We start from the raw sequence: 14,430 nt of genomic DNA on the forward strand, positions 1-14,430 counted from the left end.
CACTTTCAGATTACTGTATACGCCGTATATAGCAAGTTTTATTTTTTTTTTGCGAATCAGGACTTCGCAATTTTGCAAGTGATTAAATTTGCGATTGTGGAGTACAGTGCCGAACAGAAAAAAATGCATGTGTGCATGTCACATTCATATCAGGAACAGAGTCAATATATTCTTGCGAAAATAAAAGCCTTGCAAAATACAATGTATTTGGCGTATACGGTAGGCCTATATGATGGTTGTATATTTACATTGTACATACATGTAGCTGGTCTAGTTAAAGCAAGGAGGTACTACACATTGTAGGCGAGCTCGCCTTCAAGTAGTACCTCCTTGATCTGAGCCCATGTTGATTCCTCTACTTCTCTTGATATAAGGCCTATGTTTTGTATATTTTTCATTTGCCTTTAATGATGTATGCTGCAATGTATAATGTATAGTCTTTAACTGTCTTTTTTATCAGTTTTGTGAAAATGAATTAGAATGAATGGAATTGAATTGAATTGAATAGTGTGGTCAGGCACAAGATGTACAGTCTTACCAACTTTTTTATGTATTCTGTTTTTATTGAAAACTATAACATATGCCATCTTACCAACTGAGAGCATGCATGTCGTTTCCTCTCTCCTGATTTCATTTTTGTCTTTGATCATATCTTTTTAGGGCTTTAAGGGTTTTATTCTATACTGTCTTTGCTGTATACATTATGGTCAAAAGGTATTGATTTTTTTTTGTGTGTGTGTCTGTTTGTCAACCAAGTGTTGCCATGGAAACTACATGTATATATTTGACCTCCACCTCCTGCTGTTTGTGGTGTAGGTCACAAAGTAATTGGATGGGACCTGCTGGCTCACACTGCCTCTCCAATGTCTCACGCTAATTCCCCACCCCACCCCCAACCCCTTAAGGCTAAAGGTCAAACTCTGTGAAGAAAGATTGCTGCCAGTCAAGAGAGAGAGAGAGTGAGAGAGATAGACAGGCAGAGAAAGAGAGAGAGAGGAGAAGAATGGAGACATACAGTATAGACAGAGAAAGAGAAAATGAGGGAGATAGAAGAGAGAGTGCAAGAGAATATGGAAATATAGTCAAAATAACTTCTGTTGGAAGGGATTGTACATTGTATGTGTACATGTGTACTGTTTACATTGTCCTATCAGAATGCAAACTCTATCATCCTCAGCATATTGTCAATCATTTTTTTTTTCCTGTAGGAGTCTCTCACTGTGCATCTTCAAAATGTTTGGACATGACTCCAAAAACTGGAAAAAAAAAAGAAGTAGCAGAGGTCAATTTTTTGGTACACCTGGAAAAGATAATTTTAGTTGATGTTCATCGTGGATATTTTTCTAAAGAAGTAATACTTGAATTTGAACCTAGAGTTGAAGACCTTTTAAGTGCTTTCTGCAATGTTTGTTGACTCACTTTTCTTCAGGTGGACTTCTTTATTCCCTTTTTTTTAATATTGTTGTTGCAGTGAGGGCCATGATAAGTCCACACAAACTAAATTGATAATCAACATTTCTGCTGTTGCTTGAAAATATTCATAAATATGTAAAAAGTATGCATTTAAAATATTGAATAAAAGGTGTGAAAGAGTACACTTCTAAGTCTCCATGTAATCTTATAATTCCTTGCTAGTGGTTGCTCTAGACTGCACTCCAAACTTCAAACATTATTCATTCAAAAGTAATATTCATAAGGGATTGATAATTTGATTATTTTAGCTGGTTGAGAACACCCAATTTTCCATGAGCTATTATCGACATAAAGCTGAGAATTGCTTCTTACAAAATCTGACCTAAACTACAAAATTATTGACTGACAAATTGGCAGAATAGTTTTGATGCTATGAATGTGTGGAACTTTATTCATAGTCATTGCATTGTTGTATGTGTAGAGTGGCACAAACATCTTATTCTTTAAAAGACATAAATATAGGCCTATAAGGGCTGTAACTGTGCTCAAGAAACATGTACTGTAACTTATCTTCAGAGGCAAGTGACGTTTATTTAGCAATAACAACTCTAGAAATCAATTGTTCTTTAATCACAAAAGATGCCGCATTGATAATTTTGTTGCTCTCAAACTGCTGCAACATTTTTACTATTAAAGAGTAGTTGACAAGACTTCCACAGATATGTATGCTGTTTGATCATGTTCTGCCATCGCATAAACTGTATAGTGCTCTTAAGAAACCTTTCATGCTTTTGCTATCAAGCATATATCATATAACTTCGTGCTGAACAAGTACACATTTATTTTACTCAAGTAGTAACCACACTGGTATTTTCCCATTCACATAGTTGTAATGTTTTATGGTATATATATGAAAGATACTTTTTTTTTCACAGAATCTATGATTATGGAAACTTTTTCATTAATTGCAGATCATTTGCAAATATACATTTGTACTGTTCCATGCTATTTTGGGGGCCATTTTCTTTGCAAACAATTATACAAAGCTCTTGTACTAATGCTTTGCCTTGATTCCACTTTATAACAGTAAAAGTTAGATTTTTACAAATGTGTTGTGGTACATTTATGGGCGAGACACATTTTGGCACTTGCCTTGTTTTGACAATTATGTGATACTGTCTTCTCACATAGTCGAGATGTACTCTTGACCCTCGTATACCGAGAGAACCATGCATTGTTATGGAGGCATACTAGTAGCCATAGCAACATTTCTAGTTTATGGAATGTTTTCTGCCATGCCATTTATGCTGGCTTCTAAAGATTTGGTACTTCATTTTTGTTGAGACCACCGGAGGTGCGGGGAGACTAAGGGATCGCCTATGGCGTCTGTCCATCTGTCGTCCATCAGTCCGTCTGTTGTACGTCCATCCGTCGTCCATCCTTCCGTTGTCCGTCCATAACGCTACAAAATCTTGAATAACTCTCTATTGAGGACTTTAATTTCAATCGAACTTGGAGGGAAGAGTGGTTACTGTACGAGCTGAAATTTTCGCGTACAGATATTTTCGGGAATTGCTACTTGGAGGACATTTTCGCGTGTTGTTAATTTCATGGTTACAAGGGTCTAACTGACTTCAGTTAAAGGACAAGTCCACCTTCATATACATGTGGATTCGGTGAATGCAACAATATTAGTAGAACACATCAGAGAAAGTTTGGGGAAAATCGGACAATCTGTTCAAAGGTTATGAATTTTTAAAGTATCTGCACAGTCACTGCTGGATGAGAGGACTACTACAGTGTATGATATCATATACATACAACGCCAATTTTCGCCTGTTGCTATTTTCGCGGTTTGAAGGCGATTCGCGAAATTTGCGAAAATAAAACCACCGTGAAAATTTCAGCTCGTACAGTATACAAAGTTACACATTTTACCAGACTTGAAGGTCACCTCAAGGTCAAAGGTCACAGGCAGGGGTCAATGAACATCAGGGCCCAATGTTGAAGTTTTTATGGTGCGTTTCGATTATGGCTCATAACTTTTGATGTATGTGTCCGTTTTCAACCAAACTTGGATGGTAGATGTCCCTTGGGAGTTGAAGGTCACCACAATCGGTGCAAGGTCAAAGGTCATAGGCGGGGTCAACGAACTTTCGGAATTTAGAAAAACATTAATTTCTTCTAGATGCGAATGGGCGAGATACATTTTGGCACTTCCTTGTTTATCCTTCAATGGTCTCACAGAGAGACTTTGGAAGAATTGACTTAATTAATGTTGTGGTTTTGAGAGGTTATTGCTGTAATTTATATAATCTCATGTTTTCTGTTTCTTTACACCTTGCCCATGATTGGTCAGAACCTCTTGGGGTGCCAGAAGACTTTGAAGGACACGTTGGTATGTGCCCTTCACAGATTGGTGTGGCACCACTATGTGGGGGCGCTGTCTGCAAGACTGACTCTGACTGCAACGGAGCCGAGAGATGCTGCTCAGGCTGCTCGGGGCGTGATGTCTGTATGCCTGCCCTCCAAATTCGTAAGTCCACTGTCTTCTTTTCATGTATGCATGCTATATTTAGACCTCCGTTACCCTTTGAGACATATTCTAGTGACCATGGAAAGTCAAATTTAACCATTCATATTGCGAGACTAATCATTCAATGACTTATTTTGAAAGGAAGACTGTTCATGTTTTGAGTATACAGTACAGGTGAATGTACTGTACATACCATATGTCATGCATGAACATGTACAAAAATTGGGGCATACACCACGTTTGGCCCCTTTCTTATACAAGATGTCCATTTATGACCTATGGCAAAGTTTCAGGTAGTGCAATCCCATGTCTGATCTACACCTGTCATTTGTATCAATCACTGTGTTGTCATTCATTCATACAAAGCACATGTCTGCATTAATGTATATGGGCCCTTGACTATTCGTCACATATGTTTTCATCAAATATGTTGATGCACATTTGGGCAGACAGAAATTTGATGCTTGCCTGTGTATGTAAACCATGACACCCTGAATTTCTAGACGAATTGCCAAGAATAGACGTGGAATAAAGACCCTATACATGTTCTTGATTAATTCCCTATCAAATATGGCTGAAAATGTAAAACAGATGTTGATTCCCAGTGTGTTTCTGAGCATTAGTTCATCAAATTTATTTTTTGTGTTGGAATAGAGGTAACCTTTCTCCCATCTTCCCTTTTTCACTCCTTTGTCTCAGAGCCTCCAATTATTCCACCCATCCCAACAGGTGAGTGGAACTGTGTTAGGAGAGAGAAAGACACACACACACACACACACACACACACACACACACTTACATTCCCCCCCCCCCAAAAAAAAAAATTAAATAAAGAAAAAGAATTCACTATTAGTCTCTCATTGTGCATCTTCAGAATATCTGGATGTGACCAAAAACAAACAAATAAACAAACAAAAAAACAGAACAAAAACAAAAACAAGTACCACAGACTATTTTCTTGGTAAACCTGGAAAAACATAGTTTTAGTCAATTTTCATCTGTGGATGTTTCTGAAGAAATAATCCTTCGAGATGTTGTTTTGACATGTTATGGAATTACTCAATCATGTTGATGCTGTGAGTGTATGTAGATTTAATTGAATTCATTACTTTCTTATATGTAGAGTGGCCCAAGTATCTTTTGTTTTTTTATGCCTCCACCATGAAGTGTTGCCAGAAGCATTATGTTTTAGGGTTTTCCATCCTCCTGTCCGTCCTTCCATCCGTCCTTCCGTCCAGAATCAATTTTTGTGGAGAGCCTAACTAATAAACGCTTTGAGGTATCCTAATGAAACTTGACATGTGTATGTATGAGTGAGTGAAGTTGTGCCTATCAGCTTTTGGGTGCACATGCTCAAGGTCAAAGGTCAAAAGATCAAGGTCAAATGCTCAAAATCTCAAAATCTCACTATTTCCCCCATATCTATGCAATGCCTAAAGGTATTTTCTTGAAACTTAGTGTATACATGTACTACCAAATAAAGATTCACCTGATAGAGTTTTGGGTCATGAGGACAGAGGTCAAAGGTCAAGTGAAAATGTTCAAATTTCAATATTTTCTCCATATCTTGCAAAGCTTTCAAGTTATCTTCATGGAACTTAGTACATATGCATGTACTAACTGACTGTGATCATGTAGGGAAATGAGGGGTCATGGGTCAAAGGCCATGGGTCAGAGGTCAAGGTCAACTCATCAAAATGTCACTCTTTCCTTCTTATCTATGCAGTGCCTGCAGGATTTTTGTTGAAACATTAGTGTACATGTATGCATGTGTTCCCCTAAAGAGATTCTCATGGAAGTTTCTTGTCAAAAGTTCAAAGGTCAAGTGAAAGTGCTAAATTTCACTTCTTCCTTAAATTTATAAATGGGTCAAAAGTCAGGTACAAATCCTCAAATCCCCAAATGCCTTCACTCGTAGACATTATAGCCATTCATCCAATTAAACCTAGCTCAAGGAAATTGAACATTCAACACATTTGTGACAAACCTGTCATTTTGATTTTAGCCAGTTATGTGAAACTGTCATCATAAATTGTCAAGACATTGTACTATAGACCTATTAGGAGAACCATGCATTATGGTGGAGGTATACCAGTCACCATAGCGACATTTCTAGTTCATTAAAAGACACATTTTAATTAGATCTATGTTCTAGGAAAGAAAAGATTTCATGTAACTTCTTTCCTTCCGAGACAAGTGAAGTTTATTCAGGAGATAACAACTCTAGATATTAATTGGAGTTGTTGCTTCTCACATATATTTGTCCAGTACTGATAATGTTTTCTGTCAGACTATTTATGCTGGCTTCTAAAGATTTGGTACTTCATTTTTTGTCCTTCAGTGGTGTCACGTAAAGAGTTTGGAAACGTTCTAGTTTTGACAGGCTATTGCTCTAATTCATATATTCTCAAGTTATCTGTTTCTTTACACCTTGTCCATGTTTGGTCAGATCCTCTTGGACCTGGTGAGGGTACTGGGGAGCATCATGTTGGTATGTGCCCTTCAACGATGGGTGCAGGACCACGATGTGGGGGCATTGCCTGCAGGACTGACTCTGACTGTCCTGGAGATGAGAAATGCTGCTCAGGCTGTGACTCTGGGAGTAAATACTGTATGCCTGCCCTCCAAATTCGTAAGTCCACCGTCTTCCTTGCATGTATGCATGCTATATAAGACCTCTGTTACCCTTTGAGAGATTCTAACCGCCATGAAAATCAGATTTAATTATTCAAATTTCAAATATTGACCTGCAGGGACACAATGAATAACCTCTAGAGGGAAATAGTTCATGTTGTGTCGTATGTATGTATGTATGTATGTGTGGATGTACACAGAAGAAGGTATATGCCCCAATTATAAATATGAAGATGATAGAAGTTGTAGACTAGTTTCAACTGCCACTGTGGCCAGAGTGTGTAAAATACATTTCACACATGTACAGTACAAGTGTATGGCTGAATTCACCAATCTGGCAACTGCCCTTCACTGATCTTCAAATAGGTATTTATCACTAACATGAGGCAAATGACACTCAGGTCTAAGAGTGTCAGTCAGAATTGTGTGCATAAGGTAACTATGGAAGGCTTGACCCACAAAGCAATAACTATAGTGTATTTAGGCTCATTTCACAGTACTGCATGCACACTATTCCTATTACTGATGCACGAAAAGACATGCGCATCATCTGTTATCTAGAATAGGTGACAATTTTCTTGCCAGAAATCCATTTTTTGAACATGTTACCCAATGGCGAATTTACTGGGTAAATTTCTTTAGCTTGCCATAAACAAAAAGCATGCATGTATTACTTGAAAAATCACGTATCCAGTAATGATAGGATGCATGGTTTTTTAGCCAATAGACGTCTCTTACTAAGTGCATGAGGGCTTGCTTAGTGCGCGAACTCTTGCTACAAGTGGGCAATAATATGTTTACAGTGGCTGTCCCCTGTGAGGTAGCATGCTGCCAGTAAAACTCAACACACAACTTTCGACCAATGAGATCGCAGGATTTCTGCTACCCATTCCATAATGTACATTAACATGAGTTCATGCATACATGTCCACTTCACACAGGCACAGCTGGGTATACTGAAATTCAATGCTTGCCTGTATGTATAACCTTGGGACCCTGCATTTGTAGGGGAATCGGCAAGAATAGACATATATACTTGCTGAAATATCTAAAATCTGACGAAACAGATGTTGTTGCTCTATTTATTTCACTTTTTGATAACAATATAGGACGAGTCCGGATTATACTCGGGCAGGTGTCTATGGGAAATGCACGATATAGCAAAATCAGTCCATCCTGAACGGGAAAAGGAAATGTACAGTCACTGTGTATTTTGTGTTTGAAATTATAGGTGTGACCTTTATCCCACCCTCCCTTTTTCACTCCTTCATTTCAGAGCCTCCAATGGTTATTCCACTCAAAAATCACTTTGGTACCTGCCCAAAGGATGGCCCAGCAAATTGTGATGGAACACTGTGCATTGCAGACATGGACTGTCCTGCAGACCAGAAGTGTTGTGTGAGTTCCTGTGGCTTGCGCTGCACCACTGCAGTCCTGACAGGTGAGTGGAATGGTGCTCTGTTTAGGCGTGGTCAGACTGGTAAAAGATCTAAAAGTTTAAGATCGCGAAGTTTGGGTCATTGGTACGTGCGTACATGGAAGACGCCTATAGTGATTGTGACGTAACAATGCACATCTGTACATAACAGTGGCCTCGCGCTTTTGAGGGACCACCCACAAACAGGTCGAAAAGTGTGGCAGGGGTGAGGGAAATATCCCTAGTTGAAGTGGGAAGTTTTGCGGGAAGTTTGCGGTCACACTGGCAAAACTTCGAGATCTTAAAGATCTTAAACTTAGGCAAAAAAAAAAAAATTGTTGCATTGGCGTAACCCGCCCGACCCTAAAAATTCCGCCGACCCCATGTTTTTTTTATTATTTTTTTTTGCTATCGATATCAAATATCTTGTTGATTGCGATCGCGATCGCACAAACCCGGAAGTGGAAACGGCTCTGGGGATATCGGATGTACGAGGGAGAGATCTAGCGCCTCGCATAAGCCTTCCTTGATCAGTACGTCATCTGTTTCCAACACGGACACGTACTCTAACAAGATTTATTCAGTGTATACGTAGCATTCAGACTGCGATGTATTGTGCACAGTTTTGCCGTAGGTTTCTTGTGTGGAGAACTTAATACACGAATCTGTATATGTGGGACTGTAATAGAGATCGCCGTGTGCGATGAAAAGATCGTACATATGGGTCAATTTGCATCTATCTTATCTAAGTCAAAATAGTAAAATATGAAGTGAAAACATTCAGGATAGGGATTTCAACATCTTTAAATTCTGTGAAGGGGTATAATTCCAGTAATATCGGCCTCATAAATGATTTGTAGAATAGATGAACACAGCACATTCGGTGCAGCAGTTGTAACTGTTTACTGAGCTGAGCACGAGTTTTACACGTAAAATGCAGGTAGCAAAAAAAACAACAAAACAAAAAAAAAAAAAAAAAAAAATCCGCCCGACCGACCCTATTTGAAAATCTCATGTTACGCCAATGCAACAATTTTTTTTTTTTTGGCCTTAGCGATCTTTTGCCAGTCTGACCGTACCTTATGAGGGAGAATCAACGCAAAGCAAGAATTAATTAATTTGATTAGAAAAACAAACGAACAAAATATGCACTACCATGCTACTATAAGAACCAGCAGTGGCTGTCTGGCGATTCTCGTTGTCTAGTGGACATGATGCCATCCAGTAATCAGAAGATTGGTACATGTAGTTCAAGTCCAAGCCAAGTATGTATGCTCACAATTTGTATAATGGCTACTACTGAAACACTGGATAATTCATGCTTCTTTAGACCAATTTGTATTTCAGTTGCATTGAGAAAAAAAAAAGAAGACACAAAAATTTATCTATTTGAAGAACAGGATACTTGAGTTTTTGGTGATATTTCTGTGAATGACCCTTGTATCACCAAATCAAGGAGTCATGGCATAAAACTTTTGTAAAAGTCAATTTTTAAAGAAGGATTTTTTTTATTGTTACACAACTCTTATAGAAAATGATGGAAATCAGACATGTCGGAATGGTACTATTGAGAAAATTGGATGTGAAGTCAAGGCCTATTCAAGTGTACTGAGTCATAAACCATTCTCCACATGAAACAAAGAGATATTTACACTGTACCACCATAATGAAAGCCTTTTAAAGGGATTTTCAGAATAATTTGAGATTTGGCATACTCATTACAACATTGCATTCATGCTAATGTTGAAATATCATGGCTACTGCTATACCTATGTAGCTGCAATTTATTGTTATTTTTTATTTCATATGAGATCTTTTGTTCACTTTCATACACAATTAGGAAAGAAAACCACCTTGAGACAGAAAAAAAGGAAAGATTGTTCTACAAGAAATTGTTTTGAATTCTGCTATCAACAGTATTATAAAAATGTCTGCATTTTCAATTGAACTTGAAAATTTGTTTCTGGGCCTTCTCTTGTAGACAATTAAATTTTTGTACCCTAATATTTAGTATCAATACTTAATTTTAGGATACAAAACTTCATAACTCTACAAGAAAGGGTCCAGAAACAAAGCTTCTTCAAGTTCACTTGAAAATGCTTCTTTTTTGTTTGCTTTGTTATGCTCAGGCATAATGTGTTTGTTGTGGGTTTAAGAGGTACATTTTTAATATGTCATCTCCCAGAGATCAAACGTCTATTGTCTTGTTTGTGTGTTTGTTTGTTTGTGTGTTTGTTTGTGTGTTTGTTTGTTTTGGGGGACGTGTTTTCTTTAAGTCCTTCTAACCCATTGACTACAGCTGTAGTCCCAAGTATACTCGGGCGGATGTCTGTGGGAATAGCATGTTTTAGCAAAATCAGTTTGTCCTCAATGGGTTAACAGACTTTGATTCATGTGACATGTGTATGCATGCTGTTTTCCCAAACACTCATCAGGATAATAAGTAAAGAATGTGTGGTACTCAATGTGTGGCATTATGAGGTGTGTAGATTCAGTTTGAGAGGTTACTGTACATGTATATGTTGTTTGTAAGTGGGTTAATAAAAAAAGAGGGAAAGGAAATTCTTGTGAGTTCTTGTAACAACCAAGTCTCCTGAAGAAAGATTCTCAGCAAACCTCATCAGGACTATCAAATATAGTTTTAGAAAAACAAATAAACAAAAGAAGAATCTAGATGCCAATTGTTGATCCACTATTTCTAAAGGGACCAAGATGCATCATGTAGTTTGTACCTCACCTTCAGCTACCATGTACATTTTCTTCCCCCTGCACCTGTCATTCAGACCTTCCCCTCTTCCCAGTAAATCCTCCATTCCATGTTGGTGAGTGTCCCACAGCATCTGCAGTGGGGCACTGCCAGAGCCCCTTCTGCAGCCATGACACCGAGTGCGCCCTCACTGAGAAGTGTTGTGGGAGTATCTGTGGGTATCACTGCACACCGGCTATACATAAGGGTCAGTACCTCTCAGGAGGAGGGTGGGGAGCACACCCCAAGCATTCCATCCCTCTACTCTTCAGGCATGATTCCTGCATGTTGGCTACACACCTGCAGTGACTCTCTTCATCTGAGTGTTACACCATTAATCTTATGATATGAGAATTGTGCCCAGTTTTATACTTATGATAAGAACATTTTTCACTTTTCAAGACATTTTACATCATTCTGCACATACAATGTAGTTCATTGTCTACCATACAGGGGAGTGTGTTGTCAGCATGTAAATCCTCCAATGCTGCGGTGCATGATTTTTGAGGGGGTAGTCTTACAAACCTCGGTCAAGGCTGAGCTGTGAGGTTTTCTGTGGCACTTCTCTTTCCTTTTGACTCCAGAGCCACCACCTCCACCACCTCCCGTCCACTCTGGACAGTGTCCATCTGTAGAGGCTGCAGGCTTCTGTGAAAACCAAATGTGTGCCCATGATGGACAGTGCTCGGACACTGAGAAGTGCTGTGTCAGCAGCTGTGGTTACCACTGCACCCCATCAATCATCCCTGGTAAGCTTCATCCGAGTTTGCATTTGATCCAGAACTATTATACAAATGATGAATGTTTATGAGTGCAATGGACAGAATATTTCATGAGATGAAAGATCAAATGATCCATTCAACACGGCACAGCCCTGTTGAATTGACCAATAATTTCATCTTTCACCGAGTGAAATATTCTGTCCATTGCCTGAATAAAAAACATTTATCATCTGTTTTAAGTTTATAACACCTAAAATAGATCCTTGTCATGTGATGTTTTATGAATTCACAAACGAGAGAGGGTGCAGCATCTGAAATGGAGAGTGTGCTCACTGAGTGCTTTTACGCTAGCATGCTGTCGCATGCACACTGCAAATACAAGCGTTTTATGTGTAAATGCGTAGTGTGCCAAGGTCTCGGCATGCGCGCAATCGAGCAAATCATATGGATCCAAGATTGCACAGTAAATGAAGCCACAATTGCACAAGTGATGATGTAATAGCAAAAAAGGGATGAATGATCAATAGCAAACAACCGATCAAATGACAAGCATCTATCTAGGTGTTATATAAAATCTGTGTCATGTTTGTACAGTCGTATCATCTCTTGGAGATACAGTGTATAAGGTAGAGAAACTTACTATCTATCTTTCAGATGTTAGCATTACATGATGTACAGTCTGTATTGGCAATCTTTGATGTGGGATCATAGACTAGACTCCTCCTTTTATAGAGCAAAGCTGATGAGCTAACACATTTAAATGCTGAAATATTGTGAGCACGGCAACCAAAATGCCTGACTATGGCTGTTCCCAATGTACGAATAGCTTATCCATATAGACTGAAAACGAAGCATTGAGATGTGTTATATCCAGGTGGATGGCATAGCTTGTAACTGTTGAGATCCTGGAAGGAGGTGGAAATGTTGATAAATTGGAATGTTTAGTGTTGAATCATCTTTGTATGAATGCATTTGTCACCATGCAACAAACTATTGAAGTTACCCCTCAGACATTCCATTGCCATTCAGATATGCATGCTTTTTGTAGCAGTGCACAAGAAGCTCAAACTTACGTTTTCCATGGTGATCCCATGATATGCCAGCTAGTGTGTGGTTTATACATACCTGCTAAATGTTCAGTTTGAATCTGAGTATTCAGATATTTTACTGAAAAAAAAAAATGCATTAATTTCAGTGTGTTGTGATTTTTTTTTTTTAAATATCTGTTAATGGTAAAGTATATGACATTTATGAAAGTTCAGATTTTGAATGCTTTTTTTTGTTCAGATTTATTAAGTCTCAGAGTTTGGTAGGTATGCTTATATTTCTTTGTTTTCTTCCTTTTTTTTTTCATCCTCTATGCAGGACCACCTGGTCCTCTGGGGAGCCGTTGTCCAGAGGGCATGGAATATGACTCCTGTGGCACAGCCTGTCCGTTGAGCTGTGACCAGCCGGAGCCAAGACCATGCACACGGCAGTGTGTACCTGGGTGCTTTTGTACCGATGGCAAAATCCTGGCTGCTGACCGCAGTGACCAATGTGTGGCCCCAAATGAATGTGATGCTGAAGAAGGTGGTAACAATGGTATGTGTTCATATATGGCTGAGACTGCATTAAAGGATGCTTGTATTTCTGACACCTTTAAAAATGAACAAAAATATAATGTTTATGTACAAAGGAAATATTGTTAACTATCATTTCCTGTGATTAATCTTAGTGTGCACAGTCATACATGAAGAGACTTTAGCCAACATGGGAGATGCACGTAGAATGGATACACACAGGGAGTGCATGTTTTACCTGGACAGCAAGTGTATGGGCAATATTAACTCTATTTCTTATACTGTAGTTATGTATGGAGACCATTTTGGAAATTGAAGAAGAACATTGTAATGTTTTGCTAGAAAATGTATTTAGTGTTTCCTTGTCAGAGCTGTTACTACATTTCCCTTATTTGATAAGATGCTTCCTATTCCATATACAGGCTCTCTGACTTGGGACACTATTTTAGCCCTCTGAAATGCATGAGATGCACAAGTATCTCCCTGATTGCACATTGGAACATCCCTTATTTTGATATTTGAATGTTGGCAGCTTGATTTGAATTCATAAATGGTTTCAGTCCTTTGATAATTTGATCTGTTGCAACCCCAATGCACAGGGCTGTCATGCCCACCAGGTCAGCACTTTGAGTCGTGCGGGACGGCCTGCCCACTCAGCTGTGACTACCCCGAGGAACGGCCATGTATCAAGATGTGTGTCCCACAGTGTGTGTGTGATGGGGAGACCATCCTATCTGCAGAGGGTAGCGACACATGTGTGCAGCCCAATGAGTGTGGTAACGGTAAGTCACAAAGGGAGCACCTTCAAATTCTTGACTGTGAGAACAAGTCTTTTCTTTACCCCAGCAAGTCTTGGGGAAATTTGGCTGCAGAAATTGTCATCTCATCTCTGTTCACTTGACAAATGTGAACTTTAATGCATTTTCTGTATTGAAGAAATATTAGGTATATTAGCCATAACTGTAGCCAGTTTATCCTGCAAACAATTTTGTTATAATTATTGTTCACATTTTGTATATTTAAAAACACTCAACATTGATTTAAATGCTGATTAAATTTCTGCATTGGTTGTTTCTATCCTTAAAGATAATAAAAAGTTTTGGTACCTCAAAAGTTTCCCTGAATTTCCGTGTTTCAGGTTAAAGTATCTATCATATAACTAACACTGTGAGACTTACTCGCCCCAAAGTGCTCTCATTTCTTAGTAATCATGCAATTAACTGCGACCAGCAGCCCCATACGCATAGCGACCAGCAGCCCCATACGCATAGCGTAATGGGGCTTCGCATTGTAGCATTCAGGATCATGACAGATTTAGTATCGCGGTAAATATCAACTTAAAATCCACAAAATTCTTCAATTTGAAGACTTACCAATTAAGTTGAAGTCTTGAAAACAGG

The 14,430-nt window shown here is 38.7% G+C and overlaps 2 protein-coding genes across 2 annotated transcripts in view; both read left to right on the forward strand.

Moving 5' to 3' along the window:
• LOC140231065 (pregnancy zone protein-like) overlaps positions 1–11,055 on the forward strand; it is a 148,399-nt gene extending 137,344 nt beyond the window's left edge. The window contains exons 44-48 of the mRNA XM_072311217.1: positions 3,773–3,949; positions 4,649–4,678; positions 6,399–6,581; positions 7,860–8,024; positions 10,784–11,055. Of these exons, the coding sequence (XP_072167318.1) occupies positions 3,773–3,949; positions 4,649–4,678; positions 6,399–6,581; positions 7,860–8,024; positions 10,784–11,055 (827 nt within the window). The remainder of the gene's footprint in view (positions 1–3,772; positions 3,950–4,648; positions 4,679–6,398; positions 6,582–7,859; positions 8,025–10,783) is intronic.
• Positions 11,056–11,391: 336 nt separating this feature from the next.
• Positions 11,392–14,430, forward strand: part of LOC140230874 (zonadhesin-like) — a 50,919-nt gene continuing 47,880 nt past the window's right edge. Inside the window, exons 1-3 of the mRNA XM_072311019.1 lie at positions 11,392–11,495; positions 12,834–13,052; positions 13,630–13,812. Coding sequence (XP_072167120.1) covers positions 11,408–11,495; positions 12,834–13,052; positions 13,630–13,812 — 490 coding nt within the window. The 5' untranslated portion in view covers positions 11,392–11,407. The remainder of the gene's footprint in view (positions 11,496–12,833; positions 13,053–13,629; positions 13,813–14,430) is intronic.

The sequence above is a fragment of the Diadema setosum genome, chromosome 7 (genome assembly GCF_964275005.1).
Source record: "Diadema setosum chromosome 7, eeDiaSeto1, whole genome shotgun sequence".
Lineage (NCBI taxonomy): Eukaryota > Metazoa > Echinodermata > Echinoidea > Diadematoida > Diadematidae > Diadema > Diadema setosum.